Source organism: Rhea pennata, chromosome 1, assembly GCF_028389875.1.
Source record: "Rhea pennata isolate bPtePen1 chromosome 1, bPtePen1.pri, whole genome shotgun sequence".
Taxonomy (NCBI): domain Eukaryota; kingdom Metazoa; phylum Chordata; class Aves; order Rheiformes; family Rheidae; genus Rhea; species Rhea pennata.
Window position 1 is genome coordinate 205,822,348 of NC_084663.1, and position 17,239 is coordinate 205,839,586.

At 37.3% G+C, this 17,239-nt stretch overlaps 1 protein-coding gene across 1 annotated transcript in view; it reads right to left on the reverse strand.

Annotated features, from left to right (window-relative positions):
* The window catches only part of FAT3 (FAT atypical cadherin 3), a 428,821-nt gene that overhangs the window by 131,443 nt on the left and 280,139 nt on the right, over nucleotides 1-17,239 (reverse strand). Inside the window, exon 4 of the mRNA XM_062577955.1 lies at nucleotides 4,863-4,924. Coding sequence (XP_062433939.1) covers nucleotides 4,863-4,924 — 62 coding nt within the window. The remainder of the gene's footprint in view (nucleotides 1-4,862; nucleotides 4,925-17,239) is intronic.

Consider the following 17,239-nt stretch of genomic DNA (forward strand, 5'->3'; position numbering starts at 1 on the left):
TTCTGTAGAACACTACATAAATTCAGGGAACTTCAGCTTTTATAATTCTACTGTAAAAAATATAAAAGTGCATATTGCCATATTGCCGCCTATATTCGTTAGAAAACTCTGCAGTTTCTGAAAAAACAGCACACACTTCAGGCATCACCAACAGGGAAGGCTGCAGCCCAACTGAATACGCTCAAAAGGGAAATCAGGTTAAATCTATCAAGTTCTTGCAAGAGATCTTAAAGAAAAAAAGAAGAGTATGACAGTGGACACAGTGCTGGTTCGACACTGAACTACTGGTATGGTTTTTGTGGGAAGAACGTGCTAGTCTAAAATAATGTTAGTCTCCTCCCCAAAACTGTGGTCATCAACTTCCTAGCTGCACCTTCCCCTCTGACATTCCAGACCAAATTCCAAATGGAAAAATTATATTCCTTCCATCAAAATTCCCCTTAGAATTACAAATTTCCATTAAACGCGTGGAAATTTGATTTCTTTTCAGAAGGCTACAATTACAGCAGATAATTATGCTTCCCCCTAATTACTGCTTATAAATACACACCATGTAACACAGCTTATTGTACCCTCTGTTAGTATACTTACAGTAAACAGAAACCAATATGCTTCATTCAGTCCATGTATTTTGACACTTACATCAGATACACGAATTTATCTTCATTATAACCCCTTGCATTACTGACATCCTTCTTGGAGCTATACTAAAGCATCACAGCAGGAAGATTGATGCGGCTTATACATACTGATTTGCTACAAAAGCAAGGCACTTGAGAGGCAGTGTTACTATTCTGATAGCACTAAGTTGGCTAAAAATTAGCAGCACTAAGCCAACGCTCTGCTCCTGCTTCTCATCCTCATTAATTATGGTAGATGACTTGGACCTTGAAAGGCTAAGCCTGTCAAAACAGGTTTTTTAAACCTATTGTGTTCAGTTGTTTTATCATCGTTAAAGAGGTTCAAAGTTCTGACCATGGTTATTAGCAATTATTTTTATTCTTTATAGCGAGGCTCTAATGAGACAGGTTTTGCACCATGATAAATGTTAAAAGATAATTTACTACAGTGGTAAACTTAAACACCCTGTTGAGGAATAAGAGATACTAGGGCTACAATTTTCAAAATTGGCTAAATGATTTAGGAGCCTGGTCTCCATTCCATCATCAAGAGTGCCCAAATAATGTCAGCACTTGAAAAACACTAACCTTCTATATTTCTTCACTAACTATATTTCTTCATCAAGGTGACAAAGAGGTCATATCTAACTACAGATAATTTAACCTTCCAGTCATAAACTTCTGACATTTCAAAGACTATTGCTAGAATTGTACACTGAAGCCTGTAACTCTTCTGGCTAACTCCTGTGTTAGCTATGGGCCTTGCCCCTCAGAAATCCCCAGCCAACTGAATGCTCCGGCAGTGCGCGCGCTTTGCAGAGGCCTTCCCTGTGCCTCTGTGTTCAGAAACTACCCAAAACTAACACTGAGACAACACGCGCTCCGACCCACAACACAGGCTGAATATACAAGTCAGAGAGCTGTAGCCAGGATCAAACAGTCCTCTCCCGCCAAACTGCGTGTACACACTGAAAAGCAGACCACGAACTATTTATCTTCTGGATGTCTCAAAATAAGCTGACAGAAAAAAATGTTGTAGATTCTGCATGAAATGGTTAACTTCTACCCCTTATACCGTACATCTGGCACTTCAGCAGCTGTTTGCATATAACTGGATAGCAAAATTACTACAGGTAAAGCTGTGAGATCAGGATTAGAAGGTATCTACAAGAAAAGGGGGCAGAAGAATATGGCAGAATATTTTCCGTGGTTTTCCAGACCTCAAACTTCATTAGCATTCTCCAGTTCTAGGTTCTTTCTTTTACTAATTTAGGATAATACAAGAAGAGATAGATTTCCAGAAGAATGCAATCAAAGTAGAAAGGAAGAGCAGGAAATCTGTAACCACGGTGCTGATGTGTCTAGTTACTGAAGGAGAATAAAGACAGATCATCTGAAAACTGCAATTACAGCTCACCTGAAATAAAAGCAAGCAGGTTTTCTATTTTTTTTCCCAGAGGCATATTTCAATAGTTTACCTCCCCATACCCTGAATCTTTAAGATAAGCTGTGAAATAATTCAAAACAAACACATTTGGTTTGTGACATGTGAGAAAATAATGTAATCATGTGGTCACTTCCTCCAGTTTCAGGAAGAACCATTCTATTAATAATCTACTACCATAAGACATCATCTTGTATAAAATCTGATGACAACCAATTTAAATCTAACCAGAAAATGCTATCTGCTAACAAACACTGAACAAAATCTTAAGCTTTGCATGACATTACAAAGGTGTCAAAAAATTACGCCCTCCACTTGGGAGTTGAAAAAAAAGAATAGCACTGAGAACGTCACAACCAGTGAAAGATCTGAGAGAATAAACTCTTTTTTTTCTCCCCCAAAAGCCTCAAAAAACCTCCCCCCTCAAACAACATGATCGAAACAGTCATGGCAGACAGACAGGCAGACAGCAGATAAGTCTCCAATTATTGTAAAGGAGAGCCTCTTTCTGACTTCCTTGGGGCTAGACAACCATCAAAGACTTGTAAATACATCAGTATTTGTCCTCTCTTTGTGACTTACTCTTTGATTAGTACAAAGAGTACTAATCACTACAACATCCTTTCACTGCACCCTTGGGTACCATTAAAAATCAGTCAGACACAGACCTTCCATTCACAGAAGACAACTAAAGGAGTAGGGAGAGAGCCACACACAAGCATACAAGCGACTTGGGCTCAACACTTACCTTGCAACAGACTTCTTGTGTAGTTACAAGGGGAATCCCATAGCTAACTTTGGTAGCTTTAAATACCTGTGTTCAGTCCTCCCTGTTAATCTGTGCTTCCTCTGTCAAGGAAGCGACAGACAAATCCAGAGGAGTCACCCTACGCCTCACGTGCAGCTATCTGCAGATCTCCAGCTCTCTGTAGTGGGTCTCATTTTTCCATCTGCTTACAGGGGTGCCAAGATCAACCACTCTCATCACCTGACTGTGGGCCAGACACAACCACTCTGCACCTTGCTTTTCCCTAATGGGAGACATCCAGATGAAAAACAAGCAATAGCACTATGCAGAATTAGGGCATCTTGCTCCACTTCATTCTCCTACCAGAATGAAATGCAAATACTTTTACTAGTGGAATTTGCTCAGTAACTATGGGCCAGTATGGATATAGCATCGCTGTCAAATTCAAGTAGGAAAAAGACAGGCTTATTAAAAATAATTAACAAGTTGTATCTAGGAAAGGTCTGTCAATGTCTCACATATCCACTAGGCAAATGGGAACAGAGGTTGCCAGGTCAAGCACTAATCAGAGCTTTTCAAAGGAAGCCAAGTTTACTCTCTTTTATACTAGACAGACCCTACTGGAGGAAGGGTATAAAATGAAGCCGGAAGTGAAATACCGTACTTCTGGGAGACCACAGCTGTCTTGGCAATTAAGGCCTCCCCAGGGGGTTAATTACACACACAGAGAGCCAGGTATTTTACAAAATGTTTTGAGAGTGTCATACAAATGCACACATCTCAGAGAGCTTAGTTCTGAAACATCAGCAGCTTTCGCGGTTTGATCCCAGATAACTTTTGCTTTCAAGAGGCAGCAATGGTTAACATTTCATTAGCAACTGAAAAGACCTATTTGGCTATCCAGTGAACTATCATGAAAAAATTAGCAGGTCAAGTAATAAATTAACCCTTCTCTGCTGTGTTCTGCAGTATGCAAAAATTACTTTAAATTTATAGCAAACAAAAATAACCGTGGAATACCCAAAAGCACATTTTATTGCATTTTACTGCCAATGGGTGATTGTCCCTGGGAACTATTTTTTCCAGATGCTTATTACGTCCAAATATATCTTTAACTTGTACAGACTTGAAGACAATTGCCTAAAATATATAGTAGAAATGATAGACTATATGGGTATGGTTCTCTTTTACTTGAACCAACACAAGTGAAAAATTCCTTATTTCACAAATTGACAAGAGAACAGAATCTAAGACCTTCTACTCGAAGAAAAAAACTCACCATAGCGTAGAGCAATGAGAAAGAAAACTTATGAGGTAAAACCAGAAGTACACAAATATATTACACCAGATTCAGTATACATGAGCCATTTATAAAGCAAAATATTCACAAAAAAACAAGTTAGGGCTAGGAAATGGCTGAGATATATATGCCCCTTTTTAGAGGGCAACATTTTACTTGAAAATTGTTAGTTAGTAGTCTTAGTAAGTCAAGCATTTGATTCTGATAATACTGTAAAAGCAAGGAAAGTCAAAGTTTACTTTCATCCAGAAAAACAGTTTTATGGTAGATCTGAGATGCAAAAAAAGGTTTAACTTCAGAGACTGGAAAAAGTTCTATACACAACTTTCAGATTACTCAGAGCTCTGCCTTTATGCAAATCTTGGCATAGTAAAGGTCTCACAAATTAACTGAGCTATTTAAGAGCAGATGTCACCAACTGAAAAAACCCTTTTCCTCTGAAATACTCTAAACCTCTGCGGCACACACAGAAAAGAAGAAAAGAATAAGATTCAAAGGCTATGATATAAGATATAACTGAAGTAGATCAGAGGTGGAAAATAAATGTTTTGTGTATTTCTTTTATTGTTCAAGTGCTCATGAACTGCCAGGTATATTTACATTTATAATTTATAATCATGCAATTCTCATCTTTGTGTGAATCTTGCACACATCTAGAGAAGGGAGAATTCCACTTTCTTGGAATAGGACGAAGTGATTTTAAACTCAAAAAATCAGTTAATCTTTTATATATTCTCCACTTAATCTTACCTCCAAAAAATGCTCTGCTTGCTGTTCTCGATCCAGTTTTCTTGATGTTGTTGTAATCAGACCTGTGGAAAAATGGTAATATTTGATTGTTAATATCTGCTGAAAAATATATGTCTCTATTGACCATAAGAAATAAGTTCATTTTTTTGAATACTCAATGGGAAAAAATCTATTTGAAGCTGTATCAGGCACAGATTTCTTGACATCTGTCAAGCATTTTCTTTCACAGTACAGCCATTATGAGACTTCCTGACTAACAATGAATCTTTAAAGAAAAATGCTGTGAAAAAAGTAACTGAAAAACAGTTAGCTGTATATCTACAGTTAACATGCTACATTTATTACACTGAATAAAAACCTTACTAAAGAATCACTATTTGTCTTATGATTAAGTGCTGCAGTGAATCATTTGCATTTGACTGAAATCCTTTCGTAAAAATCTCACTAAAGATTTCAGAGTTCTCAAACAATTAATGGGAAAGGATGCTGATTACTTCTACGCCAAGAATACTTGACAAAGAAGATTATTTCTGTAATAACTACTTGTATATATAATGATTTCTAAATGTAATCATTCTAACGCATTAAAGGTTTTGTACTACAATGTCATCAATTTGTTCCATGTTCAAACTGAGGCTTTAAAATAAAGTACCCTTATGATGAAGAAATCTTTTTTTTTAAAGCAACATACTTTGAGAAATGATTAATCTCTTGTGAGATTTATACCAAGTAAAGAAAATGAAACACTTTCAAATTTCCTTAAAGAAAAGCTACGCATACTCTTCTATAAAAACAGTTACAGTTTTTATTTTTTTCTCAGTAGAGATTTGAAGGTCGAATCTGAGTTGTCCCTTATATAAAATGTTTCTTTGGATAGGAAAATGCATTCTGTGCTTTTTTTCTTGTGAGAGATTCTAGCGAGTGTAAACAGAGCAGCTCTTCCTGGGGGTATACATCTTTGGGAAGAAAATGCCAATGAATAGTCATTCTCAAAAATTCCTCCTTTGTACGACTACTGAAGAAGACAGTAAAGGTAATATTCCCTGGATTATCCATAAGGCTTACTTATTTAATCAGGCTAGCCAATCATCTAAACCTAAATCTATGATGATCATAAATTCAGTAGCAGCTTACAGCTACATAATACCTATAGTCCCATAGGGCTTCTACATCTACAGCTCTTTAGACACTGTCACCATATATTTAGAGGAATCACTTCTCTCTTTTGTTGAGACAGGGAGAACACACTGTTAATAAAGAAGAGGAAATATAACTAGAAGCGATGGGATGAGATGAACATAGAAAAGTGCACCCTGCCTCCAACATTTCAGACTCATTATGAGATGTATTAGACCAAATAAGTGATACCTTAGGGGAGTCTGTGGGAACCTGACTGGACCATGAGAAAATATCTGTGTTATTACTATATCCGAGAATCAAGTGCTGGCAAAAGGCTGAAAAATAAAAACACTTGGTATTTCCCATATCAAGCAATTACAATTATTCAAAATAGTCACACCATATGGGACGGTTATACTCATTACATTTGTTTAAACAGACAGGATAGCATGGATGAAGAGCTTGTGTCATTTGCACATGTCACATGCAGAGAAAATGCAGATATACAAGGAAGTTCCTAACTGATTCCAACAAGGTGACAAGTGAAGATCAGTAAGGTATTTTGTGGTTTTAAACAGCCCCATTTGTTACACACGTGTATTTATCAAGCATGGTCTGATCACTTTAAGGAACATGATCATTTTTACAAAATCTTCCACTTTCTTCCTCCTTGATATGCTATTATGAACTAAATCTAGATTTTCCATAAACCATGAATGTGTAGAGTACTTAGTATGTTGATAACTGTTAGTTAGTCCTCACTGAAATACTACTGAATGCTCAAATGCTGTAACTATACAACCCTGCCCTTATCATCTCATTCAGACAGAGGACTTCTCATTTCTTTTGAAACTCAATTTTTACTAATTAGCTGTACTTTGCACTGGAAAACAAAAATGATCTCAGAAGAATTACTGTTATCACTTTGGATTTTTTTTCCAGTCTAGAGCCTTTTAAACTGTAGGTCTGAGCCCCTACCGAACTGAACTCCCTACTAAACAGGTACGACCATACGGAAAGTCCCTATGACAGAACTGCATATATTTTAAGTTTAATGGATCTTAATAAATTTAGTATTTAGACTTAACAGCCAGTCCTAAAAGGCAGGTAAGTACAGCAATCAGACATAGTCATCACAACCTTAGACCAAATACTAACATACAATTCCCTTTAATGATAGTAAGTCAATACTTAGATACACAGTACAGCGTGTCAGAGTGATCCGTTCGGCAGACCTGATCCTGACAGACGGTGCCTGCACAACACTACCAGTTAGGCACGGCTTCACTAGGCTGCTATAATATTCTACATAAATAACTTGTCATTTGTGTGTATAGTCCTGGGCCCTCTGGTTTCCGCTCCTGTGTGCTCCAGGACTCTCTTATCCAATACTCCTCGTGGCCCCATTACAGTCTCGTGACTGCTTACCTTCATATACATTCTTCTACTGAAGTCATTCATAGATCACTCCATACAAGAGTGTTTAAAAGCGCACATGGATATACATTCAATAATTTCTCAAATACTTGATATTAATATCTATCTAATTACAGCAACGTGTTGGTATGGGTTTGATCTGGTCTTTTCAGATTATAAAAATGCTTTCAGATTATAAAACTGCATTTCAAGGAATTCTGCTTATGACAAATCATCTAAACTGAAAACAGAAATAACACTGCTAGTTATGTCTAGGACTCCACATCGCTTTACCACACCAGCCTCAAAGAAATTAGTTTAATTTCATGGGTTTTATGAGAACTATGCTGTGTCCCACCTGTATTCAATACTCCATCTCATAAATACGCAATAATAGTAATATTCAGCAGGATATAGGACATATTACAGATCCAGGGGCAATAAAGAGAAACTTGGCCCTGCACAAGAGAATACACCTCAACTTTGGTTCTTCTCCAACTGCATTAAATCTTCATATTGTGTTGTTATTTAAAGGCTTTATCTAAAGAAAATAACTCCAAGAGGAAAATATGCCCAAGGAAATGATGTTTAAGATAGATTTAGACTACACTGCAGCTTATGATATAAAATCATAGGGAGTCAATGATGAAAAATGACCTTTCTTTTCTTTTTTTTTTTTTCCTCATCTTCAATATGTGTGGTAGACACATGTCTCTAGACACAGACATCTGGACAATTGTCCACAGCCACCTGGGAAATAGCCATCTATCACAGAATAGTCAAACCTGCTAATAAGCCTCAACAGTCATACCACACCTCTCAAATGTTTTTTCTCAAATTTCTGAGGAAGCATCATGATCTTGCTAAGGGCAGACGATATTTATCACAATAATCATAAAGAATCATCATAATTTTGATAATTCTTTAAGAACAGCCATGAAAGTGAACAGGAAAATGAAACTGCTAGAAAACTTATTTACAATAAAAAATATCAGCTTGAGGCTTTGGGCTCTTTGCCAGGCTGAGAAGAAACTTTCTGAAGTTCCTTCTCTCTTTGGTGGTTCCTGACATTGCCATGTCAAAGAACTTTTCTTCCCATATACCGGACAGGAAGAAAGCTCCCTCAGCACAGCTGCAGGAGGCTTTGCTGAAATCCGTTGCTCCAGACAGCTTTAGTGTGACTCTCCTCATGATAGTGGTTGCTCACAAGCAAGATTATGTGATTCTTTTCTTAAACCTTCTGACTCCTCTCTCTGCATCCTGGCATATTCTTTCCTGAAGCTACGTAATTTAGCTGTCTCCTGAAACTCCAAAAATTGTTTGATCTAATTTTTTTCAGTTTGGAGATAACTGTATGTTCTTCAATAACTCACTTTTTCTGTAATTCCTTTTACTTTTGGTATTGGAATATTTCTCCCACCCTAAATAAATGAACAGTTATTGTTCTCCTTGTATTACAGACTCAGGGAATGAGGGAAGCTCAATCAGCTCACCCTGCATGACAGGTCCCATTTAACTCTGCGACACTGTGACAACAACTTCCAGCCAGCACTAACTCGGGAATCTCCTTCTAACACCTCACTGTCCACTGGGTGAGACCATCACTCCCTCCTGCATCATTCCCCTCCGAAAGGAAACCTGACATGTAGACACAGAAGGAATGGGAGTGTTTGTCACTAAATCACTGTATTATCTAGACCAGAGAACCAGAGATGAGGGGTGTGCTACTACAAAGCAGCAGCCTTATAGTTTAGATGCAGCTCCAGTGAAACCAGGGAAGGAACAGGATCAGAACTAAGAAATCCTGATACCTTAACTAGTACATCAGCCTATATAATTTTCAGCCAATACATCATCTTGGAAATAATTCACCAGTTGTTAGGGCCCAACCATTTGACCAAGACACTTGAACAACACTTAGCACTGAATCTTGTGTACATGGTTTTAATGCTTCATAAATGCAAAGAGAGAAAAGAAAAAGAGTTCAGTGAAAGAGATCAAAACCCAAACAAAGTATTTCACATTTACTGTGGGTGAAACATGCACTTATTTGAGAGCAATCAAGGAAACTTACTACTTTGATCATTAATTATGATCATAGGTCTTATTTCTTAGAATTATTGTCAGATATGTGTGCACACGTGGTTGCATGAATGTGTATACATATACTTGTAAGATTAAAGATGATATAAGAGTAGGAATAGTTAGGTATTCATCAGTAAGACTAATTATTTATGATCAATTTTTGCCATTGTATAAAATTGCATTTTTTAATAATAAACCCAGCAAACCTCAAAAAAAGAGAGAGCTTTAGCTTTTTGGTTTTGTTTATTGGTGTCATCTACAGTAGGTTTTGCTTTTCAAAAGTGACACAATGCTCTGTCTTAAACCGGGTCTTTTGTGAAATATTGTATTGTTTCTAAACAGTAGTTCTGCTTGGATGCTTAATCAGATGGCTATGCAAGTTTCTGTATCTGAGAAATACCAAAAGCATGTATTACCCTCTGATGATATGCAGGTAATAGGCTCAATGTAAAGAAATTTCACTGCAATAAATTTATATTTGCTAAGAATTTGTCTTAAATGACTGTAATTTTTGCATTTCTTATTTTTATTCAAGAATACATAAAAACAACAGAAAATTAGTAACTAATTTAACATAAAGCAAAGCAAGCATATTTATATTCTAATGCAATTTGGGGCCAGCACCTTCCATTTCAAAAAGCTCTGTATCTATATTTGCATTTGTATATCCAAGTTATTCCGCCTTCAGAAGGCTGTGATACTGCCATTTAATTCTACCAGAGCTCCAAACTTCAGATTAAATTCTGACATTTTTTGCCAATCTTTATCAAAATTTCCACTGTAAAGTACTGAAAATGTAAACATATTTTATAGGATGGCCTAAAGCTAACACAGAAGCTTATGTTTACAATTTTTTATGATTAACTGGTGAAGAAATGTGGGCGTAGGATGCAAGCAAGATGAGAATCTTGAGAAAAACAGATAGACAGAATGAAAGTAAATAGCGACTTTTCAAATTCTAAGTAAACTTGACGTTGATTAAAGTGAAGGTGACAACTGAAGAAGGGGGAAATAATGCTAAAACTGCACTGGGACAAATTGTGATCTCAGGATCCTATATTTATTGGACATGACTATTTTTTAAATTCCATAAAATATAAGCCAGTCAGCCAGACTTGACTGTGTACATCAGCCTTAATTTATACCCTAGCAAAATTGGATATTTTCTTGTTTTTTTCTAACATTAACATAATACAGGCCAATATTTCCAGGCTTTTAACCAATTATTTGAATTCTTCAAATTTCTCCATGAATTTATCAAACTTCTTCCAAAAGAATGGGTTTATTTTTCTAACACAGCAGATAAAGACTGAAACATTAGTATGATGAACAACATAAAGGATTTGTTCTGCGTACCCATCTTGCCACTTGCAAAGCTGGTACAACTGCATTAGACCTTCAATCTTAGAAGAGAGGGAAAAAATGAGAGGGGAGTCTTGGACAGCATGACAGACCAAGGGATAAAGAAAGGCTGGAACTGTGAAAGCGGCATTTGTATTTTTCTGTAACCCCTTGCAAATCCCTGGACAAATGGACATTTGAGACCCATATCTAAGAGCAGCATGGACCAGCTGGGTAGGTCCTGCTCACCAGCACAGCAACCACCAAAATATACCTAGAAAATAACTTTTTTTTTTAAAAAAAAAAAAAAAAAGAAAATTCAAGGCATTATCTATGATTTCGGAATCAGAAAGGGTGATGACGTGTGGACAAACATGAACCTGCTCGCTAACTCTGACTTTTAGGCTTCAATTCATGTGGCCAAATGACAATGATGGTCTTCCAACTAAATAATGCACATGTTCTAACTTCAGTTGGCTCTCTTCTTTTACAAAAGAGTCCTCACACAAATGATATGCCTGGATGTCACGGTGTGTTTAGGCAGACCGTTATACACAGATATATATATATGTATATATATTTACACACATGCAGTCAAATACTTGAGTATGCTTATGTAAGTATATGAAATTTTACACATATTCAATGAATTGAATGTTAAAAACTGTTAATTCAATAAATACATATTTACAAAAGGGTATTTGCTCTGGTGCTTATCAATGTCTGTACTCTCAACAAATATGTCTTTTTAAAATTATCTGTATTAGGAAAAAAAAAAGATGAATTTATGAGCTTGGAGAACCACCAATGAAAAATCTACCATGAGGGAGACACTGCTGTATCTTTGCCTCTCCTGATGCTTATTCTTTACACGTCCAGATCAGCCCATGGCTGTGATGCTGAACTGAACTGACCTTTGGTTTTGAAGAAATTCACAGATTCTTAATACCATAGCACTTAGGGACCAAAAATCAGTTTGCCACAAGCTATTTTCTAACACAGATTGAGTTCCCCTAATATGACTTTGAAGCCAAGGAGAGTTCAACAGCATTCTTATTATGAAACTGAATTATGTGCATTCAGTATATAGCCAGATAACTGTACCTGAGCTGTGTCCTGAAGTACTGTCTAAATGGTACCAGAATGTGGTATGGAGAAACAGGGTGTTTTACTCTCTGGAAGTGTTGCAAGTTTTATTGTATAAAGTATACATTAAAAAAAAAGAAAAGGACTCTCTCACTAATTTCTGATTTTGAAACTTTGTTTAGATGAAATATGAAAAGAGTACATGCAAGGTAACATGGAAGGTTGAAATGTCAAGAACCTCTTTCCTCTTTCCTCTCCCCAACCACGGGCTAACTGGACATAATTTATTCCATATTTTAGTGTCCGCTGTTAGATCATTTTTTTTTCTGCTATGCATATGCACAAGAAAGCATTTTGTTTAAAAAATACAACCATGTGATGTGTTAAAAGTATGACTAAGGACTGCAGGTTAATTTGTGGCCTCAGAACATATTGCCCGGTTTATGTGGAATGCAGTCTATGCTTTATGCCCTGTTCACTAGGAGGGTCAGGGTTTTCACCCAGCTGAACAAGGGCAGGCACGATGCCATACATCTCAGGGCCCATATGTCAAACCCACGCAGAGCCGTTCTGGATGGATTAGGGTTAAGGTCTCAGCTTGAAGCTTTGCTAGTCCCTGGTTCCTGGGGGGAAGGCAAATTTTCCTCTCATTAAGACACTGATCCTCATCTTCAAATAAATCAATTTTGAAATGGAAACAAGAATATAAAATTAGATAGCTTCCTCCACAGAGTTGTTGTTTGCCTGCGCCCTGCTTGATGCTTTGAACATCCTGTATCACAGATGCTATGCTTCATAGCTTGAAGTGGGTATGTTTCCCAATCCATCTTTCTCAAACATTGTAAAGAACAAGAATACTCAAAGAAAATCCACAAAGATATCAAAGGAAACTTTCCTTGGAATAACCCTTGAAAGCCCTGTTTGGGGAGTAAAATACCTTGGGATTGCTTGCTGCAAATATGGGCATTTTAACCTAGTAAGTTAAATAGATCAAGAAGACAACAAAAATAAACATTGTTTTTTGAAAAATGTCCCATAAATTCAGTGACTGATAACACACACGGCTAGATCACAATAACCCTTAGGCTGAATTTTCAAAAACTCATACAGAAATGTATGGGTTTGCTGATGGGTTTACTAGAATTCTTAAATATTTATTAATAGTACACACAAAGTGTGCAGATAGCCTTTTCACAGATACACTGAACACAAAAAAAAAAGAGTATGCATCTGTTTAGAAATGTGGTCATTAGTTTTCAGCTATCCTGCTATGCTTTGATGGCATGGAAGTAAATTTAGGACTTTAGATAGAAAAAGGAGGGCGAACTACAATATATAACTTTAGGATTGTCAACTACACATTCAGGAAAGTAAAACTATTGAGTATTCTAACCACAGACAAGTACAAATGAATAGCAATAACCAGGGTGATTTTATTACCTATAGGCAGTGAGAGGCATTGCAAACACTTTAACACTACATTCATCTTTTGAAATAAGTTAGGGATCGAAAAAATGAAATCAAATTTCAAAGAGAAATGATAGACAATGATGTAAATTTTAGCTGGAGATGTAAACAAACATATCATTTTATATAATTACTCATGCAAACCTCTAATTTAGAAAGACTGTATTCTGATCCTAAATGAATGATACTTCATTGCATAAGCAAAAAAATGGCATGTCTGTGCAATTACTTGAAAGATTGCTGCCTTATTGTTTTTCTCGAGGTGACAATGAGAGTGAAATGACCTCTTTGAAAGAGCCTAGGTATAAGAAGTGATTGCTTTTAAAAACACTTACACCTTCTAACATGTGGTTATGTTTGAAGAAAATAAAGGAGAAGAAAACCCGTTTTATTTCTCTTCGGTTGCCCCTTCTGTCTCCCGTAAGAGTTCTCTTTAGCTTATTGCTGAAAATATCAAAACTGTACAAAATGCACAGCAAACATTTACTTCAATGAAGAACTTGGATTGTGCTTTCCCGTAAAGGCAGATTTTGGCTTTTTTGTTCTTAAATTATGTTCAAAATGACAATATGGTATGACAATCTGTTCTGCCTTGTGGAACACAGCATTCAAAGGGACTTCCTTTCACCCCTTCGAGAGTAAGCAAGTGAAGTCCTCAGCTAGCGCAGGCAAACACATCCTAAAAGCATTCACATAAATATTTCCCTCCATTTTAAAAGCAGTCAGGTTTTTGCTCCCAGTATTCCTCCTGGAAGGCTGTTTGGCAACATGACTGCTCTAGTTGTTAAGAACCTTCTAATTTCTGGATCAAATATATTTATGATCGGTTTGTGCCTATTTATTCTTTTGCCTTCTGGCATTAACAGGGCGAGGAAGCAAACCTGAACAGTTTTCCCTCTGGCTCTGTCCGAGGTTGCAGCTACTAGCTGTCTCCGAGAGAAATCTGCTATGAAGAGGAGGTGACCCTGTGCAGCCTGGACATGAACAAGGTGATGTCACTTGGCCTTTTAATTAGCAATGTAGAGAAAATAATAAACCCCTTAGCCTTCATTTTGCTGAATTAAACAAAACAAGCTATATTAGCTGTCTCTTTCCTAACGGACTTTTCATTCGCTCTTTTGCATCGTGGTTTCAGCCTTCTGTCATCCCTCTCAAACCCGACTGATCCAAACTGAACATACTATATCCACAGGCCTTGTAAAATGGCTCTAATCCTACTGCCACCAATAGAGGCTCTTCTAGCAGACAGTTGGGTCTCTTGTTATTAGTCCCCAAATGCATTGTTTTACTTACTCCACTAATGAATCTCATCCCACTTCTAGTCTTTGAACTCTCAAGGATTCTTTCTTTGCTTTGCTTTGCTTTGCTTTTCCAAACCTCTTCTGTTTGGATGATGCCTGCTAACTCCGCATCGTCCCCAGAGCACACTCTCAACTGTAGAATCAACATAATTGAAGAAAATCCTAAAGAAGATCATTGTCTAGTCAATATTTGGAATAATTTGTTAATGCTTGCCCTTCAGCATGCAAATTTCTCTTTCAAGGCTCATCATTTTATTTTCTCTTTAGCAAGACCCTTATGCATTTTTCAATTTTATTATTAATCTCCATGTCCATGTGCCTCATAAATTCTGAAGTGCAACCATATCAAATGCATTACTAAAGTCTATGTTGATGACATATACAGCATTTCTTAGAAAATCATTTATCTTATCAATGGCATCAAGATAGGCTGATGCAATTTACTTTTGGTAAACCCATGAGCTCTTCTATTCCATTTTCTGTTTATTTCCATGTCTTTAATTATACTATCCTTCAAAATATGCTTGAAAGTCTTGCAGATAACAGAGGTCAAATAAATAGTTCTATTACTGCAAGGCTTATTTTTTCACCCAGCCTTCCTGTTCTCTACCATTGGTATTCTTTTTGTTATCTTCCAACCATATGGTTTGACTCCCAGATCTGATAATACCCCCTTAATAAGTTGCTCGCTACACGAGCTCAATTTCAGGTGCCAGCTCCTTCACATTTCTAAAGTGGAGATTGCTGTAGTCATTTTTACTTGCTAAAAGACTGACCTCAGTGAACTGGGTTTAGCCATGCGACCAGGACCAAACCTCAATTCTGAACAGCAGGACACAGTCTTCAAACTTGGCTGTAACAAAGCAGAGTTGCCATCTGGTTCTGGCTACTTTGGACCATAAACACCTTTGACATAAGTGCCTGGACTCAGCTGGGATGAATCAGTTCTCGAACTGCAAATCTAAAGAGCCTGCTCTCCAAAATGACCCCTTGGGGACAGGGCAGTGGAGCCACCATCAAACACACAGAGTCTGCAATTTTTAAATAAAAGAAGCAATAATACTGAAAGTGTCAAAGTTGCACTGGCTCCTCCAATATAACTGATCAGCAGTTTCTCTGAGGTGTCATCATAGCCTGAATAATCTGTCTCAACTGTGATGCTGTGAAACAACTGAGCAAATGCCCTTGAGGGACTGTCATGCAGGGGCTTAGCTTTCCTAAAACACTTCACAGAGAAGGTTGCAGCTTGTGGGAGAAGGGTTTTTTAAAGTTCAAATCCTTTATTTAGACTTAAGTGAATACACAAGAATGGACATTGCATTTTTCTCTTCTTCTGTTTTCTGCTCTTAAAAAAATGCAGTGCCTCCTAAAAATTCAATTGCTAATATGATGCCTCAGTACAGACTTTAACATCCCCCTCCATCACTTTCATTTCCAAGGAGAAATAACAGAATTCTTTTTCTAGTTATAATTAGCATGTAATTATTACTTGCAGGAATAGCTATAAATATATATAACTGGTGGCTAGCTTAGTAACCAACACACATAATCATTATGCAATTTTCTTTAATTTTCCTTTGCACAAAGGCCTCATAATTCTGCAAAATCAACGAATGAGTCTAACTCGACTCTACCTATAATTTATGCTAATTGGTTTCAATGTTTGTGAGAAAAAAAGACTTATATAACATAGGAGGTGGAGGTACCACTTTCAGTGGTAAGGGGGTATGCAAATACTCCACACACCATTCTGCACTTTGGGCCTGAATACATCACAAATTATCGTTCAACCTCCTTCTTTGTCATACGATGATGTAATAACAAAAGAAGGGGGGAAAAAAAAGAAGCAAGTCCCCAATGTATGCTTTTGTAGAACATAAGCATAGGTCACAGCGCGATGAAGTCCTGGTATTTTCTTTTACCAATTGTGGAGGAGGTGTGGAGGGTGAACAGGGCACAGCTGTCAGTTTTTCCTCCTAATCTAGACACTCATTACCTTTCAAAGAGAAGTGATTTTACATTTTTCCACATACATGCTCCCTGAGCACTGTTCTTGACAACAGGAAAACAGCCCCACTTTTCTCCCGACCGTGCTCCAAAGACAGGCATCGATCCCTCCTCACTAGCGATCGTCTCCAGCACAGCGAAGCCGGGGTTTGTACGGACTGCTGGAGCACAAGGACAGCAGCGCCTTTTGCTAACTGCAGACTACCCAGGTCAAGTAACTCTCATCTTCATCTCTAATAAAAAATGATTCATCTGTGAGGTGACCTTCCTGACCCAGAAGCAGAATGCAAAGCTGCAGAAAGAAGCCTCATGGAAAAGATGTATGGCCTGATTTCCTGACATACTGCCTCACATATAGACCTAATGTGCTCAGCACAGTTCAGATCCGCTGCCCTTCCCAAGGTGATCTCCTGCCTAAGAAACCATACTGAGCGGCTTGTGTTTGGTTTGGTCTGTAACCTTGCACAAGTCATTTTATGCCTCTGCGCTTCAGTTTCCCTCCCATAAAAGCAGGATAATTGATATCTTTCTTTGTAAAGTGCCTGAAGATCTATA